The 27,177-nt window shown below is 43.0% G+C and overlaps 1 protein-coding gene across 1 annotated transcript in view; it reads left to right on the top strand.

Moving 5' to 3' along the window:
- The window catches only part of PARM1 (prostate androgen-regulated mucin-like protein 1), a 74,586-nt gene that overhangs the window by 17,593 nt on the left and 29,816 nt on the right, over positions 1–27,177 (top strand). Inside the window, exon 2 of the mRNA XM_045532824.1 lies at positions 24,230–24,961. Within this exon, the coding sequence (XP_045388780.1) occupies positions 24,230–24,961 (732 nt within the window). The remainder of the gene's footprint in view (positions 1–24,229; positions 24,962–27,177) is intronic.

The raw sequence follows: 27,177 nt of genomic DNA on the forward strand, positions 1-27,177 counted from the left end.
TTGGTATTCTCAAGATTGTCAAGGTGATGGAGACAAGGAAAGGCTGGGAAACCGTCACAGCCCAGAGGAGACCGGGAAGACATGACAGCTGAATGCAATGTGGTGTCTCGATTGGATCCTGGACCAGAAAGAGGACATACATGGAAAAACTGTGAAATCTAAATGAAGTCTGGATTTTAGTTAATAGGGGCATGCCAATGTTGGTTTCTTAGTTTTGACAAAAGTAAGATGTTAACAATGGGGGAAACTGGGTGAGAGGTATATGGCAACTCTGTACTATCTCTACAACTTTTCTGTAAATCTGAAAATTACTCCAAAATTAAAATAGTCTACTTAAAGGTAAATTCTCAAAGCTAAAACAGGCAGTTTTTCCTCCTTGTTAAACTAGCAGGGAAAGCAAGTAAAATAAATCTCTAAAGTTAGAAATATGTATTTAAGCAAAGTAATCACAAAAAGGGAAACTTAAGCTCTCTGCTAAGTGGACAGTAACATTTGTTGTCACTAAAGTGCCTTGACTTTTGACCCCTGTTGCAGCATAGTCATTGTTAAAGAAAAAAACTATTCTGACACTTGTTAAAATGGTGAAGACTTTATTCAGGACAACTACAATAGATGTCAAGATTATTGTATTATAATAGCAGGGAGATTTCAGGCTCAACTCCAGATACAACAAGGACAAGTGTGGGTTTATAACCAATGAGCAGAGTGAGGGGGTCAGTGGTTGGAAAATCACTCAGAGGAGACATCAAGTTGCTAAACCAACTTGGTTCTTCTTGAAGGCAGGCCAAGGACTTACACATGAATGGTGGGGGATGAGGAACTTGACCAGATATCAAGGGTAAGAGGGTTCTCACTAAACCGACTTAGCAAGATTCTTGCTAAGATTGGGTTAGGCAGGCCAAAGACAGGACAAGGGCCAAGGTCCAAGCCTAGTTGAGAAGAGGACTCAGAAGAGACTAAATGAAATGTGCTCATGAAGAGAAACTTTGTTATCATTAGCAACACCAATTACCATCTGACTCCAATTTGAGCCTCAGGTATCCTACCAGCATTTGCCTGATAGCTTGACTTGTATCCACATGATTTGGTATAGTCTTGGCGTGATGCAGCCTGGGGAGCAGATTTCACCTGTGATTTCACATCCAGAAGCTAGATTTTGGCCATTGACATCACCAGTGTTGATGTTATATGAGCCAATTTCCTCCCAAATTGATTGGCTTGTGGGCCTGGAGACAGCAAGCTTTTGGGATTTGGCATGTGATTTTGCAGATGATTTGGTACCTGGAATCCACCAGGCAGTTGTTTCCCAGAGCCAAAGCCCTTAAAATATGTAGATCTTTCCAGTCAGAAGATGCTATGCAGATGTAAGAACTTTACATACAATGCACACATGAATTCCATCAGTCTGGCAGTTTAGGTATAGAAGACAAACTCCCGAAGGACTATCTATTTTCCTCTGTGCCTGTCCAGCACATTCATTCACATTAGCATACCCAAATGTGGAGGGCTTTGCAAAAATCGATAAGCTCAGTCTTCCACTTTGCATTACTCTTGGTGCAGAGCATCATGGTTGTCTGTCATTTGGGTAATTCCTGGATCAGCGTCTCTGCATGTAAAGCCAAGTGACAAAATGAGAGCAGCCAGGCAATTTCAAACAGAGCCAGTTTTGTTTTTTGGCTTGTATTCTGACCTAAAATTATCTGCACAATAGCCCCGTTTCTCCACCTGGCTTTGGCTCTGGAAACTCTTTGGAGCTCTGTCTGCAGACAGACAGATCGTGTCGTGGGGAGAACCAAAGCAGAGGCTGACAGGGGCTGATATTGGCACGTGGGCTAAGCTGGTAAAAACTTAGTTCAAAGTTAGTTTTTTTATTATTATTTTTGGTTTCAGTTCCAAAAAAAAATTTTCGTAGACTAAGACATTCTGACTCTCCCAAGTCCGTAAATAAATTCTGAAAGGACATGAAAGAAGGTCATAAAACCCAGCCAAATACATGTCTACCTGTAAGGTCCTCTTGTTCTGCTGTTATTTAACTTGTGGTTTTTCCCTGAGGGATATTTTAATATATGGAGAAGGTGAAACAGTGGCTAAAATATTGGGGAAAATGTAACCATTGTTAACAAGCAACACATGGGTAGATTGGCTGTCAATACCCCAGTGCTCTGGTGGGTTACTAGAGTATCCCACCAGAGTGCAGTGGATAAAGCAGCAAACACAGAATTCTTCAGTCTTAGAAGACACTGGCAGGAAAATATAGGTGTTTCATTATTTCTGAAGTGTTTGCAGATCACTCCCCCGTTTCATTTTCCTTCTTTCAAAACTCTTTAATTTTAACACCATCTTTCAGCCAGCTTTCAACATAAAATTAATATATGTCTATGACTTCATTGCTTTTCAGCAGCTTATGATATTTAAGGACAAGCCAACCATAATTTATTTATAGAATTTGATCCCATTTCTGTTTTCTCTATTTTGTCTCCTGGAAAGCAGAGGAAAAGGGCTCTAAATATATCAGAGAAATTAGACATTGAACTTTACTTTCCCCCAACTGCTACAAATAAAATTAGAGCATTTGTCTCAAGATAAAATTAAGAGAAAAGAACATTGTATCATTTGAGAATCAGATTACTAAAACATCGGGTCTGCAGAATTAAATTTGTACAGGTCAGGAAATAAGAAAGTTGATTTATTCTGGTTTTAAGCCTTTCTATTTACGTGACTACTGTATTCTATGATAAGACGTTAGCACTCCTGAATTCTACACCATCTCAACTTCAAATGAGGTTTGAAATTTTTACATGTCACACCCTGATTATTTGTCAGTGCGCACAGAAGAAAAAAGAGGAAGGAAAATAATCCTGGCACTTAAATTAACTGAAATAGTCATTAATTGTGAAACCAACCTCAATCCCCCTGACGTGATCCTGTTGACTGCAGAGAAAAGGCAGTTTGGGCTTAGTTGTTTATTGTGCTTTCTTCTGACAACATTCTTTCCTTCTTTCTTTGTTATTTTTATTCATTCATTCAGAACAAAAGAGAGAACTTTTCCCTTTGATCATTTACTTCTGTTTCCTTATTACTCAAAGGTAGCAAAATACATGATGTAACTTCTGTGGACAGGATTAAAACAACCTTGAGTTTGGGGAGGTGTCAAAACTGAATCCTGGAAATACAGGTAAATCTACGGGATTTTTGGTGTCTAGTCATTCTGAGAGTAGTGGTGATTTCCCATATTTAAGAAATGCTTTGAAAGACAATAGCAGATTATGGGCTGGTTTGCCAAAGTGGTTCACGTTCAAAAATAGCAACAACCTTCCCGACAGAGAATCAGGCTGGACCGAACACAGGCATGCAGTAACCATGTTTGGCTTCAGTCTCTCCTGCCAGTGGATGCTGTGAAAGTACATCATGGTGTGTTCCTAGGGCGTCTCCAGATGATGAGGGAGGGTGGGGAAGAGCAGCTGGCATCCCTCACTTCTCCCTCTCACTTTCAGGAGAACCCACAGGGAGCCAAGCTCACGAGCCCCTTGAGGTTGTGTTGGGGGGCAGGTCCAAGGTCCCTTCCTGGCTGTGTTATGTCGTTTAAAGGGGGTTTGTGGGCCCTCAGAGGACTCCTACTCAACACATACGAAGGGACTTAAATGCCAGGGATGTAGCGCAGCACCAAGAATGTTGTGCCATCCAAGTTGCAGACAAGCAACCATCAAATGTGAATGCAGTTGCCACCCCATCTTATCCGGTGCCAGCACATGTCTTGCCTTCCAGACGCACGCAGTGGTCCTCTGCAGTCAGAGGAGGGCAGAGAGGGTGCAGTCTCACGTCCCATCTTCAGAGCTAAAGTGCCCATCTTGCTGCGAAAACAGCCAGTGTCACAAGAGGAATGATGGATCTTCTCGAGCCACCTGGTCCGCAGGCATAGCCCTGAGTCTGTTTCCTTCTCTGGACGGGAAAGGAAAACAAATAAAGGTTGAAAGGCCAAGCTTTCATGTGATGGAACCGAACACCTCGTGAGAAGGGAGATGCCTTTGTCCCTCTTCCAGGATGGTCCTCTGGGTTGCTACTTCCCTTTTGGGTGCTCCTCGCACCTTGCTAGCAGCGGGCTGGCAACAACCAAGTGCCGGGGAGCAGTGTGTGTGTGGGGGGGGGGGTTAGTTTTTCACTGTTTTTGAGATTGTAGAAATTGATGATGCACAGCACTCTCATCTTGAATGTCTGTGGGCTGAGCTCCCAGGCCTCCTAACAGGGGCCAGGTGAGTCTGGATACAAGCATTTGCTACTGTCTAAGTCATTGGTAGACTCAGAAAATCCAGCCTGGGGTGGGGGAACAGTATCTCCGCTCCCATGTAATCCAGTCCCAACGCAGAGGTTGGAACACTCTCAGTTAAAGGAAGCCTATCTCCACATGAAGAATTGGAGGACATACCTCCCTAAGCTAAACTCAGAAGTGACAGTGTGTGGACATGAGGTGCACAGTATCTGCAGGTTCCTAAGGCACCAAGCAGATGAGACATTCCAGATTATTCTCCTCCAGGCCTAATGTGTGCCTTGATGCCAAGCTGGCCAGAGGAGGCCTTGCAGAAAGAGCTGTCCTCTTATGTGGCCTTGTCCTTTTTCTCAAATGTGAGGGGGTTCAGGACCCCATAAAGCTGGAGAGTTCACATGTCAGCCACCAGGCTCTTAGTTACAGGCGTGGCAAACTTCCACCCTTTAAGCAGTGACGCGGGAATCTCAGGGCCCCAGCTGCCCGGCAGAGGGAAGGGTTAGGCCTAATGGGAAAATAAAATTATTCTCACCCCCTCCCACGTTCCAGTAAGTCTAGATCTGGTAAAACATCAAATCTAACTGTAATGAACAGCCGTGCAGTTGCCTGGCACAGGCATTACCTACTTGACAGACTTTACTGAGCACATTTCAAATTTGAAGACTCCGTCTTCCCTGTTGGCACATGTCTGCCCAGGCTGTTTCCATCCTGCATGTATTCAGGGCAGCAATTTAATTTTTGTGTTATTATAAGCAAAACCTAATCAGGAGGCAAATGTCCTGCAAACTGATTTAGCTCTATTTTCCAGAACCACAGATAAAAACCTCAGAGTGAGAGACAACAGAGAGTTTGGGATCCGGCACAAGGGAGTGAGGGGCCTCGTTAGAGTCCTGTCTTTGTTCCTTATTAGCTCAGTGACTTTGAGGAAGTCACCCAACCTCTGGATTTTGGGTTTGTCATCTGGGAAATGAAGCCACAGAGTCTGGCGGGGAACGAAAAGAGACCTAAAGACTGAGAACTGAGCATTTGGGGGCAAGTTGCTTAACTACCTCTCCTCGAGGCATTCTTTTCTAAGACACCCTTTTCTCCATTCTTTTTTTCTTTTGTTTTTACTTGTATAATACCATCTCTGAACCTGACGTGCGTCTCACAATCAATGGCATGTTATAGCTAATTAGCAGCATCTTCTGTCTGTCCCAGTGGCACATAAAATACCTGTATGTCTGATAATTGGTACTTTTTAGGTTTGGTGAAATACAGTCATGTTTCTGGGCTGAGTTTGCTTATCTGAAAATACAGCAGGTGGGCTGGTCAAGTTCTTAAGTCTCCTTCTCTGAGGTTCTGAGCTCTGCCTTGCTGACTTGTGCGCTCCATCATTTCCTCCCACTGGTGGGGCGGTGTGGGGAAGGGTTAGTGAGGAGCTGGCTTAACCTTGTAGCTGCCCTTACCTCTGATCCTAATCCTCTCTCAGCCTAGTCTAAGCTCTACTTCCCAAAAGAAAGTCTTTGAGGCTTCCGAGAAGTCCAAGGGATTAGAACACATTCTTCCTGTAGGACCAATTACCTGGATGGTACCCTCCCCTGCCAGGGCCAGAGGACATCTTTTACAGCCACAAGCATAATCATTTTATGCCAGAGATACTTTTTTATTCACCTATAGCTCCCTGGGGTCACTGGTAGTGAGGGTGTGGCTGGAGGCGGGCAAGTGTGAGCAAGGGTATTGATGATATGTGTTCCCTGTCTCGAGCAGGGCAGGGGTGACAACACTGAAATTCTGGGGTCATGCTCTATGGAGCAATGCTGCTTGTGTCACCTTCACACAGGACTTCAGAGACAGGGAGCATGAGCTAACAGCAGCGCCTCGTGACTCTGGAGTTGCCTGAGCATCTGTAAGATCTTGGTCTACTGTAGGGGAGGCTTGATTTTTGCCCTAAACATTGCATTTGTTTTGTTGTGTTTTTTACAATGTGAAAAGAAAATGCCTGTGACAATACTTCCCTTTCGATTACATTCATTCACTTGGTTTTGAAACCTCGCTGTGTGTTTCTTTCAGAATCCCTCTGTTTAGCATGGAGCTGGCATTTGTATGTTTCATAACAATAAGATACCTTCAGAAAGAAGCACACATCTGAGTTAAAGCCTTTCTGAAATCCTCGCCTATTTAAACATCTAAAGATGAATCTGAATGTTCTCAAAATTCTGTCTTTTAGTGCAGCTCTTCAGTAGTATTGTGCGAGCTTTGACATTCTGCTGTAAATAGCTTCTCCGAATCAAAAGTTTTATCTGAGAGATTCGTCTTTTACTTTAACACCTTTGTGAAAATTCTCTTGGTGAATACACAAAGTAGTACTCCACGATTTCTAATTCTGAGGCAGAGACCCTATGAAAGTAACATAGGCTCAGTCTGAATCTATTAATAGGTGACCCTCTAAATTCTTTGGAGCATTTTATTTTAAATGTTAAGTCCTTGATGATGTAGTCTTGCTGGCGCCTCGCATTTCCAGGAAGCGAGGTGAAATGAAGATTTACAGTTTGGGGACAAGAGGCTTGAGGACATCTGCAGTCTGGTACAGTAGAGAAGGCATGGACTTTGCTTTTAAGCAGATAACAGTCAAAAGCTTTGGCCCCGCCCCTTGTCTGCCATGTGGATCTTTAGTCCTCTGAGCCTCAGTTTCCTCATTTGTAAATAATGAGACAATCACGCCTCATAGTGTTATTGAGAAGATGAAACAAAATAATGCAAAAAAAGCACCTGCTACAGTCCGGCTTAGGAGGTATTTAAATGCACTCTTTCTTCCCATGTCCGCACTACTTTTAGGAGCCTTGTTTAATATTTTTGTTGGTTTGAATTTTTATTTTGGTTTTTGTTTTTCAGCCAACAAAGTGTAAAATCTGGATGCTTTCGCAGTAGTACACATCATATGTAACATACACTTGAAATAGAAAAATTAATGAAACCTGCCATCCAGGCGATGCTGGAGAATATGTATGAATAATGGAAAAATATGTCCTTCCAATAAATATGAACAGACTTTCAAAGTGTTTAAAAGAATAAATGATCTCAGCATATAAAATACTTCTATAAAAAGTACTTTTATTTACCCCATAAAGATCTCAGCGTCTTGAAAACAACCAAGGAGCTCCTCCCACCCCCAGGATGAAATCACAGTCCAGGGATGGAGTTGGGGACATTCTGTTTTCTGGAGGCCATTGGAGGGTCAGGTCTCCTCACCTGCATCTGAGCCCTGGACAGGAGAACAAATTGACTACAAAGTCCTTCCCTGAAGATCTGGGAGAATCTAACCTCAGATCCTCCCTGGGACCCTCTTGCAGTGGTACAAGCCTCGAGATGGCCATGAACTTGAATATACATTTTTCAGGTGTAGAAAACCCATACTGCCGATTCTGCCTGTCTCCTCCCTCCTGACACTAATTCCCGAGGTGTTGGCCAGGGGAACCCAGGCCACCACCCTCTGATTTCAGAACACTGGGATCCTGTGTTAGTCAGGATTAGAGAAACAAATATGTTACGTGTGTGTGTATGTGTGTGTGTGTGTTATGAAAGAGAGAGATTTATTAAGTTGGCGCAAATGTAATTGTGGTTTCAGACCATGAATTTTAAATCATTATAACTAGGCTCAAACACATCTTTATTAATCAAAATAGCAACCATTACAATCGACACATTTTTGCCAACAAGAAATAAGTTTGTTTATTCCTGTGGCATAAAAATCCATGCTTTGGGATTTCACAAACTCTGGGAAAGCATTTTCTGCATGCATCCTGCTGGTTGTGGAAGCGTTTCCCCTGCAACAAGTTGTCGAGATGCTTAAAGAAGTGGTAGTCGGTTGGTGAGAAGTCAGCTGAATATGGCAGATGAGACAAAACTTCATAGCCCAATTTGTTCAACTTTTGAAGCATTGGTTGTGCAACGTGTGGTCAGGTGTTGTCGTGGAGAATTGGGTCCTTTCTGTTGCCCAATGCTGGCTGCAGGCGTTGCAGTTTTCGGTGCATCTCATCGATTTGCTGAGCACACTTCTCAGATGTAACGGTCTCACGGGGATTCAGAAAGCTGTAGTGGGTCAGACCGGCAGCAGACCACCAGTGACCATGACCTCTTTTTGGTGCAAGTTTGGCTTTGGGAAGTGCTTTGGAGCTTCTTCTTGGTCCAGCCACTGAGCTGGTCATGGCTGGTTGTCATATACAATCCACTTTTCATTGCACATCACAATCTGACTGAGAAATGGTTCGTTGTTGTGTACAGTAAGAGAAGACAACACTTCAAAATGACGATTTTTTTGATTTTCAGTCAACTCATGAGGCACCCACTTATCGAGCTTTTTCACCTTTCCAATTTGCTTCAAATGCCGAACGACCATAGAATGATCAACATTGAGTTCTTGGGCAACTTCTTGTGTAGTTTGTAAGAGGATCAGCTTTGATGATGGCTCTCAACTGGTTGTTGTCAACTTCCGATGGCCGACCACCGTGCTCCTCATCTTCAAAGGTGTCGTCTTCTTTACAAAACTTCTTGAAGCACCACTGCACTGTATGTTCGTTAGCAGTTCCTGGGCCAAATGCATTGTTGATGTTGCGAGTTGTCTCCGCTGCTTTACGACCCATTTTGAACTCGAATAAGAAAATCACTCAAATTTGCTTTTTGTCTAACATCATTTCCTTAGTCTAAAATAAATATAAAATAAATAGCAAGTAGTAAGTCATTAGCAAAAAAACATAAAGCGAGAAATGCACATTAAAATGATGTATAACGTGACCACATTTATTTAAGAATGTATTCCAGTATCAAAGGGCAAATTTCAACAATGCTAAAACTGTAATTACTTTTGCAGCAACCTAAATGATGGAGAATTGGCTCATGTCATTATGGAGGCTGAGAAGTCCCACCATCTGCTTTCTGCAAACTGGAAATTCAAGGAAGCCAGTGGTGTAATTCAGTGGGAGTCTGAAGCCTGAGAACCAGGGGAGCTGAAGGTGTAATTCAGTCTAAGGGCCAGAGAAGATGAGATGCCCCATGTCAAGCAGTGACGCAGAATAAGGAGGGGCAAATTCCTCCTTCCTCTGCCTTTTGTTCTATTTAGGCTCTCAACAGACTGGAGGATGGGTACCCACTTTGGGGAGGGCAAGATTGCTGAGCCCACTGATTCAAATGCTAATCTCATCTGGAAACACCCCCACAGGCTCCATCCACCCAGAAACAATATTGAATTTGGGCACCCTGTGGCCCAGTCAAGTTGACACGTGAAATTAACCATCACAGATTCCCAGCTCCCTACAGACATAGCAAAGATACCCTGGAAGGATGGGCCACTGAAAACTGTCGCATAGCATCCAAGAAAAGACTGGTCCAGTGCTTAGACTTCCATATCTGTGCCAATCTGCTTCTGCTCATTCAAGCTCAGGAGGCATGGAAACATTTACAGCTTTTATTCTCAATATTAGCCTGTCAGAATTTTTGCATTCTCTGTTAGGGTTTATTAGCATAGAATATGGAGGTGATTGTAACCATAGTAGAGAAAATTGAATGTGGAAACAAATGTTATAGTGACTTCCCAAAATTTGGCCACCTAAGGGGATAACTTTCAGGAGAATTGCTGTGGACTGAATTGTGTCCCCTCCAATATTCGTATACTGAAGCCCTTAACCGTCAATGTGATTGTATTTGGAGATAGGGCCTTTAGAAGGTAATTAGGTTTGGGTGATGGCATGAGGGTGGAGCCCTCATGATGGATTAGTGTGCTTATAAGAAGAGATACTAGAGAGCTTGCTCTCTCTTTCTCTCTCTCTCCATCATGTGAGGACACACCCAAAAGGTAGTCATCAGCAAGCCAAGAAGAGGACTTTCATCAGAACCTGACTACACGGCATCCTGACCTTGGACTTCCAGCCTCCAGAAATATAGGAAAATAAATTGCTATTGTGTAGCAATAAAATGCCCAACCTGTGGCATTTTTTTATGGCAGTCCAGGGAGAGTAACACAGGCAGCATTAGACACTGCAACTGCCCTGCCACCTCACTCCACCACATCTCAGACTTTGTCCAGCACTGCCCTGCCCTGAAAGCTGATGCTTCCATTTTATGTCCGTTGAGATAATTTGCACATTTCCCCTTTCACCTAACCTTTGAATGTCAGCGCAGCCTCTGCAAAGCTATGGTAGACCATGGCATCCAATTTTTAAAACATCGCAGCCCCTGTTAAATGAATTAAATTCTGATGTACCATTTAAAAAAAAAAAAGAGCATCTTTAGCTCAGCTTTAGAGTTAAATGAGCTCTAATTAGTCACAGCCAGACCGTGTAGTTAATGAGAGTTTTGCATTTCCCAGTCATGTTAAATTGAGACTTTTCTTCCTGGAAAACAAAACAAAACAAAAATATGGGGTGCGAAGCTCCACCCTGAAGTAGTTCAGTGATCTCAATTTCCTTGATGGACTTCATGAGTTTTGGGGTAGTTGAAAGACCTAACCATGGCTATGAATACAAGGGAAAGAATATTCTTTACTAGATTTTGATATTTCCCGGAAATTTTATAGGCATGTACATACTAGAGAACACTTGTACTGAGTTACCTTTGACTGCATTTGTTGTATTAATTAGATTAACGTGGTTAGGAGAGACAAGTAAATCGGTAGTTAAGTAACCTCTGCGTAATTGTATCTTCCTTCACAATGGTTTGGGTATAATTTTCTTTTTTTTTTTTAAATGAGCTTTGCATTATTTTAGTTGCAATATGTAGGTATTGTAGAAAATTAGAAAATTCAGGCAAACAAATGGTTTTTTTTTTTTTAATAGAAACTTGCTCTTCCCTCCCCCCAAAGCTCACCACTGTTCAACCTTAGCTCTTGAGTATATTTTTGAAACGAAGTCACTGACGCCTGGGATCAAGGTTTGAAGCTCTGCTACCACTGGTGAATATGAATTTATTCCAGAGGCAATGGCCCTGTATTTCCAATGTATCTCTCAGAAACAGTTCCCTTCAGGAATCTTTTCTGAGACATTCCATCAAACTTTAGAAGAAAAAATTCTAAAGCAATTTCCCCACTGATATGCCTGAATTAAATTACCATTATTCCAAGACACGTCTAGTTGAGTTCTAATTCTTTTTATATAGAAAATCATTTATCGCCCCTGAGTCAATCAGCTCGCTATTCAGAGGATGGCTCTCTGACCCCGTAAAGTACATTTAGTCTTGTGCATCTTTTCCTACCTTTCTGTTAACACTGTAACAGGAAAAAAATTGGATCCCCTGCCCTACCTCACCACCGACACCATAAAAAAATTGTTCCAGGAACCAGATGCCATCATATATCTACAGTGACATCTCAGAATCTTATACTATAATGAATTAGAGGGAAAATTAGAGGAACTGACTATGGCTCAAGACCAGCACAAGTCTCACGAGGGTCATCTAGAGCGTCCATCTGACCCACCCCTCACGTCCCCTGAGAGCCACTCTAGATCTCAGTACATGGTAGATTATTGTGGCTTCGGTCACTGAATATGGCCTGGGAATCAAGTTTTTCAGAAAACTAAAACCTTTGTCCTTTCATGGAGGAAGTTTCTGAAATCTTAATTTATGACTTTTTTTGAAGGAAATATTTTCAACGTCTGCTTTTCTGACTCAGGAGACAAAACAGACTGTGCATCCTTCTTGCGTCTCTGGATGACTCAGGGTCGTTGTCACAGAACTTCAGTGACGCAGCGGCGTCATGGGACGGTGGGACAGTGGCTAGCGCTTTTCTCAGGTTTGGGCCTGGAGAGTTTGCCTGTTAACTAGAACCAGGGCCTGGACACTTGGGGACACCGAGTCATTCATTCATTCCCTCTGGCTTGCCGTTCCACCTTGCTCCTCCCCCTTCTGTTCAGCCATCTTTCAGGACCTCTCGTCGTCTTCATTCTGTATGTCCTTGATGTTTTCTGGGCTGTTTTTGATCATCTTTCTCCCCAGAGACTATCTGGGCCATTAAGAGTTAACCAGCTAGTGTGACTTAGGAGTTTCTCCGTCCTATGAGGAGCAGCCATCCTGCGGTCACCTCACCGGGATCAGAGAGGGAACCACGTGTCCCCACCCAGCTCCACACCAGGCCCTCTCTCTTTGCAAACAGTGGTCTGAGCATTGACAACTTCCTTATATGCCAAAGCCGTACTTTACTAAACAGTAACTTAATGGCCTGAGCAGGGGTTAACAACCTTTTTCATGCCTTGCCACACATAGAAGGATAATATTTGCACAGCGCCCTGGAGTAAACAGATTGGGTGACCAGCTGCCCTGACAGTTCAGGAGTTCAATGTCTACACACATACCTGGAACCTATTCTTGGCACATGTTGGCAAACCTGACTTAAAGAATTGTCCTGTTTCCAAGGAACAGAACTCATTTACAGGAAGGGAAAGAACTAGTCTCTATGTATTATATATGTGTGCTAGAAAGTTCTCCATTATTTGGGAACATTATTTGAAATACCAGCAGGGTTTCCTTAGGCTTAGAGATTAACAACACCACAAAAGGCATTAAGTGTAAGAATAACTAATAATTTTTGAATTTTCATTACTATAGCACATACTGTTTTAAGTTTACCCATGACTATCAGGGAAGAACCCAGCCTCATAAGAGTTGGGGTCAAACCCAGCCCTATTTTTGTTCAACCTGTGAATTAAAAATGGTTTTTATATTTTTGAAAGGCTGTTAAAGAAAAAAATACACAAAGAAGAGTATACAATAGAGACTATATGTGACCTTAAAAGCTTAAAATAGTTACTATTTGGTCCTTTATAAAAAAAAAAAAATGCCAATCCCTGTCACAGAGAATGGCAAGGAGTGACAGGACTCCAGAAAAGATCCAAATGACGTGGATAAGCAAGCAGGAAAGCTGGCTTCCACAACTCCATAGATTCCCTAAGTAGACGATGAGATTCAGTGGATCAGAGCAAGACAGCTTTTGTTTACAGCACAGAAAACAGCAGGAGCATCACATTCAGTGGCTGGTTCCTCTGCCACTAAATCCCATAGGACACGGAGGGCCCAGGAAGTGGCTCTGCAGGCAATCATGCTGCAGCTGAGGAACCTGGGGCTGAGGGCTGAGCACCTTTTCTAGCAAGTAGTGAACGAGTAGCTAGAAGTAGCTCCTTCCCCTGGGGAGTTAGTGGTCATATGGGAGTCCCTCTCTGTCCCCACGACCTACTTAATTGGCTTTGGGACTACAGAAATAGCTCAGCGTCACAGGACGCGGTTAGGTCTTGCAGTTTGGCACGCTCAGCAGGATGGGTACTGATGCTTGGGCCCATGACGGATTGCCTCTCTCAACAATGGGCTGTCCATTTTATCCTCACTGAAATCCTGTGAAGGTGACACTACTATATTCCCATTTTATAATTGAAGAAACCGAGGCTCAGAGAAAGGAAAGTAGCAAAGTAACTTGTTTAATGTCAAAGGCAACTTGCCCAAGATTGCACAGCTGCTGGATGGTGGGCAGTGACTTAACCTTGATCTGTCTGAACACAGAGCTCAATACACAGCTGCCTCATTTCATTCAGCAGGAAGCCAAGAACCACGTGGACTAGACTTAAATCACGTACCTAAGAAAATAATTCATTGTTTTGCTTTCTTCTTTTAATAACAATAATGCTGAGAGATGGCATTTTGACAATGCATAGGCACGCAATAATCCATTTTTAAGATTTAGAGATGTTTAAATGCTAGCAAAAGCTTGCCAAAACACTTTCCTGGTTAAAAAAAAATGGATTTGGCTAGATTTTACCTTTCCCAGTTGTTTGGAAAAGTTTTCTTTGCAGTATGAAAGGCAAAACACAGATTTAATTATCTTTCTCTAGCTAGTGTTTGAACTGCCTGAAAGCATTAACTTCAGATATTACAAATAGCAGCTCACAATAAACTCTTTCCTGGTGATTTAACAAGCCCCATCCATTAAATGAAGTCCCAGACATTTTCCTCCAAACCTTTTGCATTATTCTCTCTACATTTCCACAAATAAGTAACTGATTTGTATGGACAGTATAGAAGGAGGTGCAGAAACGTGCTGTGCATGTGTGTCTGTGTGTGGAAAACTAACTCGAACAGCAGAGGAGGTTGCTGGAAACAGGAATGTGAGTATATACACAGGAAGCTCAATGCAATGCTAGGCCTAACACAATGGTATGGACGTGACGGGGGCAGGGCTGTTGTACAGGACTTTGGGGTTGCAGGTAACTGAAACCTCTGACACTATTTAAGCAAAGGAGGAAGAATTTAATGAAAGACATTGGTCTCCCTCATAATATCCATGGACAGAAAGGTCAGACAAGTCTCAGGCAAGACCAGGAAATTGCTCACTAAGGAAGCCAGCCAGCTCTTTTCTCTGGGATCGTGAGATCCCTTGTGCCTGCTCTGCGGGTCCAGGGCAGTAGTATGATGTCGTGGTTAACAAGCTGGGCTCTGGAGTCAGACTGCTACCTTCACATCTCTGCTGTGCCACTTCCATTAATCTCTCTTTGCCTCAGTTTCCTTGCAGTAAGCACTTGAGTTTCATTGAGTTCTGTGAGCATTAAATGAGATAGGACCTAACAGATATTAAATGCTCAATAGTATTTGTGCTTCTCTTTCATATTTGCTTCATTCTTTTCCATCTGCAAGTTGGCTTCCGCTTCTTTATGCGCATGGAAGATGTCTTCCCAATTCAAGCACTAATCCTGACAGACTGCCTAGTGTCTCAGTCCCAAATACAAGTTCCTGGATAAAGGAATCTGATTGGTCCAGCTTGGGTAAGGTGTCTACTCCTAGTCCAATCAGCTGTGGTCGGAGGAAGGATCACAGTGTTCAGGTGTGACCACAGGGGCCCCTTCCTTTGTTAGTTGGGAGCATGAAAACAGACATAGCGCTTTCATAATATATTTGAGTTCATTATAGGTATTAATAGTTATAAATGAAAGATATTGAATATTCTGCTGTTTATCTGTAAATAGCAGTTATATTAAGGAAAGATCTGGGATCATTTGAGAATGAGGCTGGGGATTCAGACTTGCTAATTCCTGCACATTTTACCACTTTTAGAGAATTTTGCTTTCCTCCCTGTGTTTGGTAGTTTTTTTTACCTAGACTAACTGTTGTTTTATTACAGTGAAACAAATCAAAATTATTACCAGACATACTCCTTTCTAGGTTGTGTGTACAATTGTACGTAGGTAGGAGAAGTAAATTTCTCTGCCTCTTTCAGAAAGTCTGCTTGTAGTTTTTATATTGTGCTGTTGCTTGCTTAGACAGTGGGTTTCAGAGAGAGGAGCCAAAGCTGAAGTGCGTTTGAGTCAATTACACAGCAAATAGAAATGCTACTTCTGGTCTTTCAAAGACATCATTATTTCATAAGGATTTAGTAAAAGGTAGATTTTTCTGGCTGAAGACTTGTGAATGCAATTACAGCCCCACGGCCGTACCAAGCCAAAGTGCTTGTGTTTCAGCCTGCAGCAACCTAACAGTTACCAAGGGCTTTTAAGGTGAGATGTGAATCTGTCGTGTTAAAAGCAGCCTCTGAGCTAGAGAGAAGGTATATCAGTAATCTGGCTGTCAGATAGTCCCTGCCAAAGTACATCTGAGCATCTATCCTACGGCCTAAAGAATGACCCACCCATTTTCACTGTGTAGCTCTATGAGGAATTTGTATGTTTGCTGGGCAGGAAAACTTCCTTTACTCTGTGGCTCACTTAGAAGGGCGTGTGTGTGTGTGTGTGTGTGTGTGTGTGTGTGTGTGTGTGTGTGTGTAGGACAATATTTCACCCCACTGCAAACAAAGTACTTGCCTTAGTAGATTCCATGTCTATAGGAATAGAATCCTCTTTCAAAAAGAACCGTAGGGATTACTGGAATAGCCAGATACATCTAAGCTCAAAGCCCAGCTTTGCCTCTTGCGAGCTGTGTGATTTTGGACTAGAACTTGGATAAGGGGGAAGGTGATGACAGAAATGAGGGAACCCCAAGGAGCTGGTTTGATGAGGAAAGATAAGTCAGATGTTAGACTTATTGACTTTGAGTGTAAAACCCAAAAGGCATTAGGACATATAGGACTAGAATGTAAGAGAAAATCCAAGGCTGCATAGAAGATCTGAGACTCACTTTTGTAATAAAGTCACGTGGTAGAGCTTACTCTGCCTCGAATTAAGCATGTGTATATTCGGGGTGTCACTGTATAATCCCAACATTGCCAGAGGGAGCATAGGAATATATGAAAAAAGTGGTTTATAAGGTTTAAAATGGGTAGGGGTATTTCTTGAATATTTTTTCCTAGGCAGTGACACTTTTATAAATTTATTCTAAACAAGTATACCAAGAGCCATATTATTCTTTGAGTTCCATTACCAACAGAGCCAATTTTTATACAGCTTCTGCAATTCACCCGAGTAAGCTCATGTCGCCAGATTCTGTCCTTCCAGATTGATGTGTTTAATAGCATATGTCAGCGATGGCTGCAGAGTAGCATTTTAATAGTTCCCGAGGATTTTCATCAGAATATGCTGTATTCCAATAACAGTGCCAGGGACACCTCCCCAGTTGGCGTTGCAAACACTTTCTTTAGTAGAGTGGCTGTGCTGCAGGCATTGGAGAGCTACTGAGGGGAGCAGCAGTTGGAGGCTTGTTAACAAATGAAACCCTGAAGATGATGTTTGTGTGGCTGTGTGTATCCAAGCAGTGATTTATGTTATTTTCAGCAGAGATGCAAACTCTGTGAGTAAGGAGAACAAGCTGCTTCTTTCTGAAGTAGTGAATGTGTTAGGTAACAAAAGCATAAGAGAGTCCAGATTTTTTAGGCAAATTAAAAATCTAAAAGCTTCTTACACAAGAGACACATTGGGAAGGTAATTAATCACATTAAATGAGGATTTGCCATGGAGTTTCTTCAAACAGCCAGTTCCCCTTGTCTTTTAAAGTGTTTGATTAAAATTCATTACCCCCATAACGTCTCTTATGGAAAGCATGGTTCTCCATATTGATTTCAACTCATTTAGTTCATTATGAGGAACATTTTTGCAGAAAGATTCAATCCTACAAAATTAATAGGTTACCATAGTGACACCGAAACTGGAAATAATATTTGTCCCACCTTAGCGTTATGCTATCTGTATCTCTGTGTGAGCTAGAAGCATGCGTGTGTTGCTGTGACCTCCCAGTGTCTGAGTTCCCATTCCCCAGCCCTCCTTTGTTCATGGAAAGGATGGATGCAAGGTCCCTACTCCCCTAGAATTGCCTGCCAGTCTTTGACAATACAGCAGGACTTGGAAAACGTTCCATGAGAAAGTAAAACACACAGTCCTCTCCTGGGGTCTCCGGTGATGAGTGGGGTCCTGCCGTGCAGAGTGGTTCCATCAACATCCTCCACCCAATCCCAGTCTTGAAAGTGGCCCCTCTCAGCAAAGATGCCCAGTACCGCATTGAGTGTCCCTGACGGGAAGAGGGTTAGTAATCAGAGGAACTGGGTCTCAAAGAGGAGAAGTGGTTTATCCAAAGAAGTATGACCTGGAGACCCTCAAAGCCAGACAGAGACTTCAGAGCTTCAGGTTCAGCCTCAGCACTTCCAGCCTCGAACACGCAAGTGAGCAGCAAACTTCATTTCCATTTAGATGTCTACAGAGGACAGTGATCTTCAGATTCTAGGAACTACATCCTGACTCTGTAAGTTTTAAAACCTGCAGTTTGGAAGACAGTTCAAGAGGCAGAAAGAGAGGTGAAGGGCAGAGATCATAATTCATGAAAACCTTACATTGGTGCGTTACATATTTGCTTACCAATCCCTTCCTTCCAGCATACTTAACAAAACAGATCTGCGTAGAGAAAAGGTAGTAGAAGAGGAAACATGACTGTTCCAACCTCAGAGGATTTTATTCAGAGAGGTCAGGGGTAGCAGACATTAAGCATTAACATACATGAGAGAAAAATAGAGCTGAATTGCAGCAGTCAATGAAAAGGCTTCATTAAATATAAATGAATGTATCTCCTTTCCAATGTGCCTTCCTCCACATCATTTAGATACCTGGGTGCCCTGGTCACAGCAGGCTTCCATACATAGTTGCTGAACTGGACCTACACAAACAAAAGTCTCATGGAATATTTAAAAAGTAACCTAAGTGATACACACAATTTAAAAATAATAGCAGAATGCCATTCCAGTGAGTGCGCTCTGGCCTGTGCCTCACAGCACTGATTAAGGTAGGCCAGCTCGTCTGAAAATAACAAGGTAAGCATCCCTGATTGTGCAATTTCCTCTGCTGCTTTCGCCTGCTGGAGCCACTCAGCCTGATACATGTCATATCAAAACTGCCCCAGAAGTTTCTGATTTTTTTTTAATAAGGTGGAAAAATACAAATCACATTTAGCTGGGGTTTTATATTTTTCTTTTTCCCTTTCTGATGTGTTCTGTGGGTGTGCGAAGCAGCTTGGCTTTCATGGGCATCAGCCCAGAGAGTACCTCTGGGACGCTGACAGACCCAGTCCCTCTTGCTTTGTTGAAGGATGTGGGAAGTGCTCCGTCCCTGAGGCTCACAGCTGATGCCAGGAGGAGCGACTGTCTCCCTCTGAGTGCCTGAAAAGCACCTTTTGAGAATCATTAGCAGATTAGAGGTGAGGACTTTTGAGCCCAGGTTCCAACTAGACATAGGTCAACAAAATAATATTTTTCGAGTTCTTACTCTGCGTCAGGCATTGTGATAAGCTCTTACAAGGAGGAGTTTCAGATTATGTTGGTGATGGTGCCCATAGACCTCATGTGGAGGGTAAGCAGAAGAGATTTCCTTCCCTGTGGCATCTCGTGACCGTGGTGTGTCACTGCCCAGGCAGGGCTCGCCATATCTGGCAGTGTCACTGTGTTCTGAAACAATGCTCATTCACCTCTGAGAAGTTAATAGATTCAGTTTCTTCATCCTGGTTTCTCAAGGAAATATTAAAACTTGATTCTTTTCTTCAAATAAAAGTGGTTCTCCTTGTGTGGGAAGGTGTATAGGGGGACTACATTCTTTTAAACTTATCTGGCTGCCCAGTCTCACATAGACTCCCCTGGCTTGCTCTGTAATGGTGATTGCTAAAGTCCTGCCAGCTTTTTTGAGTCTGGGCACTGTGGTTCAGTGGCGATCAGAGGGTGGGAGTTCTGGTGTGACTCTGTCCCTACACAGTTCTTTCCAGGCAAATGCTGTCCACTTCTTCCTCTCAGACGTGTGCGGTCAATTGCATCACTTCTCCTCCCTGTGCCTGTCCCCTGATTTATAAAATGAGGAGTTATACTCACTCATCACTGAGGCCCTCTCTAGCTCTAGAATTTCCTTGAAATCCCAGGAAAGTATACACATTCTTACCTGTTTGACTTATTCGGTTTGGTATTCCTTTGAAAACACAAGTCCTACCTATTAGAAAGCAGAAACCATATTTTCTCAGACGATCTCAGTGATTCTGAATGCTGAAGTCCTAGCGCCCAATGGGATGGTATTTGGGCATGGGCCTTAGGATGTATTAATAATTAGGATTAGATGAGGTCATGAGGGTGGGGCCCTCATGATGGGATTTGTGCCCTTACAAGAAGAAACACTAGAGAGCTCACTCTCTATCTTCACTCACATGCCATCAGAGGAAAGGCCACTTGAGGACACAGCTAGAAGGTGACCATCTGCAAGCCAGGAAGAGGGCCCTCACCAGAAACTAAGTAAGCCAACACCTTGATCTTGGATTTTCCAGCCTCTGAAACTATGAGAAGTAAGTTTCTGTTGTTTAAGCCACCCAGTCTATGGCATTTAGTTATGACAGTCCAAGTAGACTACCACAGCAAGTATTCTCTAGGAGAGTCAGGACACCTCAGCCTTGGCTATCTTTGTGCTAAAAAAAGACCCACCATGAGTGAGGGCAATCTGGAATGTACCATCAAATAGGGCAAAACAGAGACTTTAATGCCTTGCTCAAGTGAAGATAAGCAATGTTGTCACACAATTTCATGCCTTGTTGGCTTTTTAGGAGTAGAAATTGCTTGAACTAGACTGTAAAGTTCTTTAAATAAGTACTCAGTAGATAGCAATGGGAAATGAATGACCACCTCCAGTCCTCTTTGGAAGCAGGTATGATAGGAATTATAACAGTATATTAGTAAACATTAAACAAGAAAATGGATGTCTCCAGCAACAAAACCAATTCCTGGAGCATGTCATTTTCAGCACTGTAATGATTTCCATGGTACAGCTTTTAGCTCCCCTGGAAATGCAAATTCAGGTGTGTCACCCTGAACATCATGTATCTTAAGTGGCATCTTGTGCATTCTTATTCTTTCTAGAACCAACTCAAATGTCATCTCTTCTCTGACTTTTGTAAATGTCACTTGAAAATGACATTTGTGCATTTTTACGTTCCATGGTCCCCATACAAAATTTATTAATCTTTCCTCAGGGCTCCCATTAAAACTTGGTTTTACTTTCATCTAGCACTTATCTCATCATATAACAGGAAGTTGGGTATCCTTTCTGTCTTACTAGATAGTTAACTTTCTGAGGGCAAAGCTATTGATGTAGAAGCTACTCAATAAATGCGTGAATGAATTGGTGCTCCTTTGTATATGACTTATTCCTTATTTATCTCAGGTTTCCAAAGACTCCTTGATTTGATTATCAGACCGAGGCATTTTATGCCTCCGTCTGCTTATCTATTATATGATGCTATGAGCAATAATTAAACATTGTTATTTTTTGCCCTTAGAATCTTCAAACAGGCCCAATGCAGTGATGCACACCTATAGTCCCAGCTCCCTGGGAGGCTGAGGTGGGAGGATCACTGGAGCCCAAGAGTTTGAATCCCGCCTGGGTAACATAGCAAGACCCCACCTCTAAAAAAAAAAAAAAAAAACATAATCTTCAATCAGACATAGGAACTGCCAGAATGCAAAGCCAGTAAGCTCCAAAGGTCATCTATGAAGATCCAGTATTTTAATAATATTTGTACCAACTTTTGTTTTGCCCATATTTCAAAGATTTCTTGATCTGTATTTATCCCAAAACTATTGATAGTTCACTGCTGCCAAAAGACCATGAGTATGGAATATTATGTGGCCTAAGTGGAGAGGTCTATCCTCCTGTTTACTAGGAAGGTAATTCTCCTGTAGTTTATTGTCTTGGCCAACCCCTTTTAAATAAAATAAAATCAATTATTTTGATGATAATCCAAATGTTAAATTCAGGATAAACTCTGTAGCACAACTTTGCGTCAGCATCTGAATCTGTTGTGTGGCAGCATGGTGAGGTAACCCGAATGCCTCCCTTTGGTCTTTTCTCCCTTCCTCTGTACTGGCATCTAGCCCATGTTCTATTCCTTCTGACTTTTGATGATGGTTGGCCTTTACCTATATGCCACCTCCAAGGAAATCTCCCCACAGTAGGCTGGGTTAAAAAGTTGAAGACCTAACAAGACATCAGCCATAGGCATATGTTGTGTTGGAATGACAAAGAGTAAAGGTGATCTTTAAGTGAGGATTTTGCCCTCAAGTAACACCAGGTAGGCAGCTCTACCTGAGGAAGCCACGATGGATAGGGCAATGACTAAGTGATATGTAGAAGCAAGTGGAGAAATGTTGAGAGTATTCATGCATAAGGTTCTTAGGTTAATGTATTTTTCCACTCTTCCTTCCTTCCTCCTCCAAGTACTTATTGAGCACTTATGACCTAGCTCTGTCCTAGGCTCAGAGAAAACAACAATGAATAAGACCCAGTCACTGTGCCCTATTTTTGCTTCCATTCTGGTAAAAAATAACAAATAAGTGAATAAATAAATGTGGAATTTTAGGAAGATGCTACTAGTATCACAAAAAACAAAAATGAGCAAAGGGAATGGCATTTCCTCAAAAATGTAAACATAGAATTACCATATAATCGAATAATTCCACTTCGGGGAATATGCCCAAAAAAAGTGAAAGCAAGGACTCAAACACATTATGTGTGTACCCATGTTCATAGCAGCGTTATTCACAATAGCCAAAAGGTGGAAACAATCCAAGCGTCCATGGATGGGTAAATGAATAAACAAAATGTGATATATACATACAATGGAATATTATCCAGCCTTAAAAAGAAAGGAAATTCTGACACATGCTATCGCATGAATGAAACTTGCAAACATTGTGTTAAGTGAAATAAGCCAGTCATAAAGGGACAAATACTGTCCGATTCTGCTTATATGAGATACCTAGAGCAGTCAAATTCATAGAGACAATATGATGTAGAATGGTGGTTTCCAGGGGCTGGGGAGAGGGGTAATGGAATGTTGTTGTTTAATGGGCACAGATTTTGAGTTTGGGAAGATGAACATATTCTAGAGATGGATAATGATGATGGTTGCACAGCAACATGAATACAATTAATGCCACTGTACTATACACTTAAAAGTGGCTAAAATGGTAAGTGTTATGTATATTTTACCACAATAAAAATTTTTTAGAAATATTTTTTTAAATGTTCAAGGAGCTGGAGTCACAAGGATTTTAGTCAGGATTGTCTGGGAAGACTCCTCTGAGGAGGGGGTGATATTTGAGTAGAGACCAATCAGAATGATGAGGAGAATGGGATGACAGAGAGAAGCAATTTTGGGTTTTGTTCTAAGTGCAACAGAACGCCTTTGGAGGGTTTTGATCAGTGGGAGAACACGATCTGACTTACCACTGTAGAAGATCGGAAAGCAGACTGGAAGGGAGGAAACCTGGGAGCCAGAAGCCCAACTAGGACTATTGCAGTCGTCTTGGCTAGCAACTGTAGTGGCTCAGGTGACATTGAGATAATGGAGGAGGTGGTGGAAAGTGGTTGGATTGGGATCATATTTTCAAGGTAGAGTCATCATGACTCACTAAGGATTTGATGTAGGGTGTGAGGGAAAGAGAGGCATGAAGGGTGATGTGTCTGTTCTTAACTGAGCAGCTTAGCAAATATGGGTCCCCCCTATTGAAATGGAAAAGCTGCTGGGGGCTGGGGTGAAAACTAGTTGCGGGATGATAAAAGAGGCGTGGGGGGCAGTCAAGAGATGTATTACCTGAAAAGTGAAATCCCAAGCCCAAGCAGAGTACTAGCACCGTTTATCAAATAATGGCGAATCAATGAATGAATGAAACTGAATGGGTAAATGGAGGAAGCGAGGAACAAAGAAAGGAAACTAGCTCTAAATCTTACAAAACATGAAGGAGAACATTTGGCAAAATGATATGATGATAAGGACCTCAGGCTAGAATTTGGGACAACTGGTTTCCAGTCTCAGAAAATATTTCCAAACCTCAGATTACTCCTTCCAGCTTTTATCCTGGGACCTCCCCCTTTTCCTTCCTCAGAAGAAAATGTGGTCACATATTTCTCCATCCCCGCGGGCAGGCCCGTAGCCCTTGCGTGGCTGGGTTTAAGTGCGGAACAGATAGCACCGGAAGCAGGGAGCAGCCAATCAGGGAGCTCCTCTGGCAGGGAGCAGCCAATCAGGGAGCTCCTCTGGCAGGGAGCAGCCAATCAGTGAGCCCCTCAGTTGTGGGCGGAGCAGGACTGAAGCCCGGATTCCGGGCACCACGCTCATCTCCAACCCCCGTCTCTGTCCCCACACGTGGCCTGGCATCCCGCGGCGTCGTGGCGCTGGCCCCTGAGTCCAGACAAACTCCCATAAATCAGTTCCCCAGAGGGCCCCATTCCCTGAGGACACGGTTTTAAGCAAGCAGGGGACAAGATTAGTTCCTAGCACGTACTGGCTGGTCTGGAGCTGACTGATTTCTCTGACCGAGCCTTCGGGCTGGCTCCTTCTGAGACTCGCAGGACGAGAGCAATTAGTGGGAAGAAAAAAATTTAAAAGTTGCCTTCCCCACTGGGGAGGACACGGTGCAAAATGAGAAATACCCGTGAAAATATTGGGAAACAGCCGCAGGGCAACATATCATGAAGCTTTCCCGTATTAACCGCGTTTGTCCTGGCTCTTCCGCAGGATGGAGGGTGCAGAGCGCGCCCACCTCGGCCCCCTCGCCGGTGTCTCTTCCGGCCACGATCGCCCCGTCGCCCGCCCTCGGGACCAGCTCTCCTCAGACCGCCGCCACGGTCGCGGCCACCCCAACCTGCGGCCCTCACGGCACCGGGGCGCCCTCAGCCGCGGCCCCGACCCCGACGTCTCCGCTTCCCGACAACACGTCTGTGGAGCCCAGAGGGGAGAAGACCACCGGCCCCGTGTCCGGCTGCGAACTCACAGGCGCAGCAGCCTCCTCTCCTCCCGGGTCCCTGTCAACAAGCGGTGGCGTCCGCCTGACGGTCACACCCGGGGAAGGCGGCGCGGGCACTCGCGAAGCGAGCCTGCCGCCCACGGCGTCGTCGCCGTCCCCGTCCGGGCCTCCCGCGCTCACCTCCCCTCAAGCTCCAGCCTCGTCACCCGCGTCCCTGTCGCCTGCACCACCTGACGCCTCTTCTGCCCCCGTCACCGCCAGCCACAGCTCCACCGTGGCCGGCACGCCGCCCACGGAAGCTGCAGCGGCCCCGGCGTCCCCGACAGAGGAGCCCAGCCCTGGCCACAGCCCCACCGCACATACCCCGGGGGAGCCAGCGCCCGAGGAGAAAACGCCCCCCACCACCGTGTCAAGCAAGGTGATGTGTGAGCTGGTCGACACGAAGACCACCACCATCTTCCCCAGGGTGATCATGCAGGAAGTGGAACACGCGCTAAGTTCAGGTGAGTTCACACCACGAACTGGCGACACTGAGATGCTAAAAATGCAGCTACCCAGACACAATGGAATGGGTTTTAATTCTGCAGTTGTAACACCTAAGCTGAATTATGATTCACAAGAATTTCCACAAGAGCGCACACTTCACTTTTAGTCACTTCATAATTTCCACGTGATGTCTTATTCATTGTGGCCCACTGCACCTCTGTGATTTGTCTTCACCCGATGTCGCAGGGAATGCAAGCAAGTGAAACGATATAGCGAAGGGATTAACACAGCAGAGTGGCTTTGGGTCAAGCTTTCTGGTTTTCCGTTCTGGCTCCTGACCTTGGGCAAGTCACTTCAATCTCTCTGTGCCCTTATTTTTCCTTATCTGTAAAGTGGGGATGAAGTATGTCCTGCTACATAGAGTTCTTGTAGAGATTAAATGAGATGACATATAAAGCTCTTAGAACCATTCCTGGCCCGGAGAAAATGCTCAGGTTGAGTCAGTTGCTATTATTATTCTGATCAATGTTTTAAAGTAGTGTTTACTTCCTGGAAACCAGTCAAAGTAAGGTGAGGTGGAGAGAACTTGCTTTTTCTTTATGGTCACTGATATATAATATTTCATGGGAAAGAAAAATTTTACAGGATGTCACATTTGTTTATATTCTCCCAGCAATCCTGTGAAGTTAGTATTATTTTTATCTTCATTCTGCAGTCTTAGAAATTATGGTGGAGAGAAATTGACAATCTTTTCTAAGGCCACATGCATTTGACCTTGATGTGAAAACTGTAAACTTTAGGGTATTGAGCAGGAAAAGGCTTTCATGGGAGCATTTGGCCACTTGGTAGAGAAATAGGGAGGTGAGAACAGCTGGAAGGTGAAGGGGCAAGTGGACCTGCAGCCCTTTCCCTGAGAGGTGTGGACTGAGAAGGGAATATTCCAGATAGAACTACGTATGGGCAGCTGGGGTCAAATGAATGGCTGTCACTGAGGAGAGATTCACATCTTTTAACAAAAAATTGATAAACAACCACTATGGATGGAAACTGTGCTAGACAGTGAGGTGGGAAGAGATAGAATTAAAGTTAGCAAAGACATGATTCCTCATGGAAGAGCTCATAATATCATAAGTCAGGGGTATGGAACCTTGTCATGTTGGAAGGCTGCATTAATTTAGTTATAATCAAATAAGGCCACATTCAACAAACTTCAATTAGATATACTTAAAAATGTACACGATTTTGTAAAAATCTAAGTACTATGTACTTAATAATTTATGAAAACTATTTGTTAATTTTAAAGTTAACTAACCTTCTAATGACTCTGTTGTGTCTGCTTTTTGTTGGAAAGTATTTGCATATTTGGTTGCAGCATGGAGGTCCCCAGTCAGTTGATCCTCTAGATGGGTGTCAGTCATTTGTGACATTAAGAGCATCTTGACTTGGGTTAGGTAGGAGAATGTAGATTCACAGGAATAGTGGTTGAAAAGCAAGAAAGCATTTTTCAGGCATGTTGCTGAAGGCGTGGGTATTCTACTGCATTTTTCCACATTTCAATTGGATCTTTCTTAGCATCAACCAATGATTTTAAAATATCATCTACTGAAAGCTTAATAAATTCCATTTGTAGTTCTTTAGGTGCCTTGGTGATACCAACTAGGTGAGGCTGAAATGCTAATTTGAATGTGGTATCATGATTCTCAAAGTCAGCAAACATTTCATTGTATTCTCCAGTTAATAAGTCTATAACAGCTGTGTATTCTTCAAACGAGTCGTATATATCATCCTGCTCATCAATGGCCTTTGCTAACTGGGGAAAATGTTCATCTAAAATTTCCTTTTGAAGAAGGAGTGTTTTGAAAAAAGATAGATTTTTTCAAAATGCTTGAATTTTTTTTGCCATGTATCATATATAGACTTAGTTTTACCATGCAAAGAAATATTCAAGTGGTTTTATTTTTATATATCACACAGAAATGCCGCATTCCTATAGAAATCTTATTTCAATAATTCACATTGCTGATTTTGTTATTCTTAAAATTTAACTATATGTTCTTGCAGAAAAAAAAAAAATTTGGCTAACACCAGTTCCTGTGATAGCCAACGCACTTTAGAATGATAGGGCAAATCCATACTGAATACCTCATCATTCAACTTTAGCATGTTATGAAAGAAACTGATAATGCCATGTTGCATTTGCATGAATATAGTTAACATTACTTATAACTTGTTG

This window comes from Lemur catta, chromosome 19, assembly GCF_020740605.2.
Source record: "Lemur catta isolate mLemCat1 chromosome 19, mLemCat1.pri, whole genome shotgun sequence".
NCBI lineage: Eukaryota > Metazoa > Chordata > Mammalia > Primates > Lemuridae > Lemur > Lemur catta.